This window comes from Capsicum annuum, unplaced genomic scaffold (assembly GCF_002878395.1).
Source record: "Capsicum annuum cultivar UCD-10X-F1 unplaced genomic scaffold, UCD10Xv1.1 ctg69509, whole genome shotgun sequence".
Classification (NCBI taxonomy): domain Eukaryota; kingdom Viridiplantae; phylum Streptophyta; class Magnoliopsida; order Solanales; family Solanaceae; genus Capsicum; species Capsicum annuum.
The window spans coordinates 1-2,720 of NW_025879154.1; the positions used below are offsets into that span (position 1 = coordinate 1).

The window sequence follows — 2,720 nt, forward strand, 5'->3', positions numbered from 1 at the left end:
TTAGATGTAATCTATGGCTAGCTTTCTCTGTACAGGAAGCACGAGATGTGAAAACCTTTCTTGCTATTGGCTGTTGTTCAGTGCTATATCATTCAATAATAAACAAGATTAGGAAAATTAGGATGAATCAGTGCTACCAAAATATCCTATATTTTCAACATGGGAGACATGATTAAGAAGCATAACTTTTATGTTGGCTAAGTACATTAGCTTTTAAACCCGCAGAAACTTGTATAAAGCAAGTTATCTGTTACCATAAAATTTGATAATCAAATTAAGAATTACGAAAGAACAATCTGATGAAAAAATAAAGTTATGTAATAGTTCGATAATATTGAAATAGCACGTTTACTCATCTGCATTGAAATTTGAAGATAACGCTAAGCCTAAACCTGATACAAACCTCTGGTTTTGGCATTCTGGCAGTTGGACGAAAAAGAGTGCCAGGTGCGTTCAATCTGGGCTTTTTTTTTTTTTGTGTCAAAGAAACTTCGCTGTGCCTTTTATTTGGTTTTCTTGGCATGTCTTTGTATGCTTGATTTGAGATTTTCCCCTTGACACTAGCAATGTTAACTTGGGATAATATTCTGGATTTTGTATCTCTAGATTGAGATGCAGTCCTCACCTGCATTTTAGGCATAAGACGGATTACATAAAGGGGCTCCAATTTTCTGAACTCGAATAAGACTACAATGCTATTATTTAAAATAGCTTACTGCAGCAGCAAGCAAGATGGTTAACTGATGTAATAATTGAATATTACGGATCACAAATGCTACAAGAGGTGCTCCTTCGAATATGAACTTCGCCGAGGTTCTGAACTAATACTTCCATCTTTCTCAGTGGTGTGAGCATAAGAGGATAGATCAACAGAGTTTGATGAGAACTCGATAAAGCTATCTTGGCCGTCTAGTTTCTCTTTCACTTCAATTGTAGGTATAGGATCATTAAAAGCTGCATTTCCAGCATTGAGATTAAATTTTGCTTCAACTTCCAGATCTTTAGGAACACTTTGAAGAACATCTGAACTATTGGTCTATTGTTCAGTCTGACGTCCAGAATGGAAAATTATACTATCTTCTCCCCCACGTTCTGTGGCTTCAATGTCTCTGTTGCTTGATCCTTCTCTGCCACATTCTGTGACTTCAATGTATCTATTGTTTGATCCATCAAAACTCTCCTCAAAGCATGCAAAATCGCCAACCTCATTCACTCGCTTGAAATCTCCATCATAACCTGTGTTTTCGATTTGATATTTTCCATTCTTTGATAAACGGGTTGATCTATGATTATTTTCATCAAAACATGCATAATGGCCAACTTCATTAACAAGCTCCAAGTGCCCTGCATAGCCTTCATTTTCACTAGCTTGATACTTTTCATTCTCCAGTAAAGTGGCTGCTCTGTCATGATTATCAACAAAGCGTGTAGAATGGCCAATCTCATTAGCATACTCAAAGTCCCCCTCATAATCTGTATTCTCAGGTCCATCAAAACTAGCTTGAGAATCAGCCCCATTCTGGAAGTCGGATGAACTCTGGCTTAGAAGTGCCCTCCTTCTAAAACGCTCCTCAGTTACCAATTTACCAATGAACATAAAGATTCAACCTTTTTCTTCCCAATTAACTAAAGCATAAGAACAAAAAATTTTTTACTAAATCCAGCAGTAACAGATAAGAGAACAATACATTTGAGAACAAAAAAACTAACACAGAAATGCAAATAAAAATGACAGTAACAAAGAGTAAGATCCATTAACAACTTTACCTGGAAACTAAGCCTAAATGGTTCTTCAATATCACCTGCCATTTCAAAATTGATCCTTCTTTAAAGCACCTCCATAGTTATCATCTGTATTTCGTTAAAACAAAATCTTAAAATTCCGGCCAAAAAAAAACACCCCATCACTTAAAAATAGAATCTTTTTACTATTCCATACATAAACATCAACAAAAATGGACCAAAATAAAAATTTTACAAAAAACAAAATAATAAAATTCTAAAAAATTCATCACAAAAAAAAAAAAAATTAAACACCCAATCACTTAAAAATGGAGTCTTTTCATTATTGCATACATAAACATCATCCAAATGAACCAAAAAAAATGAAATTTTACAGATAGAAAAGAGCAAGAAAATTACAGTTTCTAAGCAAGAAAACCTTTAAATTCTAAAAGTTGCATCACAAAAAAAAGAGTATTTTCACTATTCCAAACATAAAAATCATCAAAATGGACCAAAAATTTCATTCTACAGATAAAAAAGAGCAAAAAAATTACAGTTTTTAAAGGAAAAAAATCTTAAAATTCTGAAAATGCATCACATAAAAATATTCTATACAAAAAAAATCAAGCGCCCCATCACTTAAAAATTCAATTTTTTCAGTATTTCATACATAAACATCATCAAAATGGACCAAAAATAAAATTTAACATATAAAAAAGAGCAAGAAAATTACAATTTTTAAAGGAAGAAACTGATAGAATCTTGAAAAGGGGTTGTAAAAGAAGCATAATTAAGACAAGGAAACTTGTTTAGAGTAGAGAAGAATCACTACTTTGCTTAGAAGAAAGGGAGTTATTTTTAGTGAGAAGGACGATGGAGTGAACATGAATGTTAGAAATTTTGTCTAATTGGATTTTGTATTTATGGAAATGATTAAATTTTGGTTTTAATAATTAAGTAGATCTTAAACCAAAATGAATTGCATCTACATCCTT

General features: G+C 32.6%; 1 protein-coding gene across 4 annotated transcripts; it reads right to left on the bottom strand.

The window, feature by feature from the left end:
- Positions 1-20: 20 nt before the first annotated feature.
- On the bottom strand, positions 21-2,627 carry LOC124894095. Of its 4 annotated transcripts, XR_007051002.1 has the most exons (4): positions 1,768-2,614; positions 717-1,626; positions 404-625; positions 21-247 (listed from the first exon to the last, which is right to left on the bottom strand). XR_007051002.1 is itself a non-coding variant. In XM_047404847.1 (3 exons), exon 3 carries the CDS (start codon positions 1,595-1,597, stop codon positions 1,037-1,039), a length of 561 nt encoding a protein of 186 aa, XP_047260803.1. In that variant the 5' UTR covers positions 1,598-1,626; positions 1,768-1,851; positions 2,558-2,627; the 3' UTR covers positions 940-1,036. The 4 variants fall into 4 exon arrangements, 3 of the variants coding, with proteins under 3 accessions (XP_047260803.1, XP_047260802.1, XP_047260801.1); XM_047404847.1 differs by lacking the exons at positions 21-247; positions 404-625 and having other exon boundaries at positions 940-1,626; positions 1,768-1,851; positions 2,558-2,627; XM_047404846.1 differs by lacking the exons at positions 21-247; positions 404-625 and having other exon boundaries at positions 940-1,626; positions 1,768-1,851; positions 2,459-2,614.
- Positions 2,628-2,720: the final 93 nt, after the last annotated feature.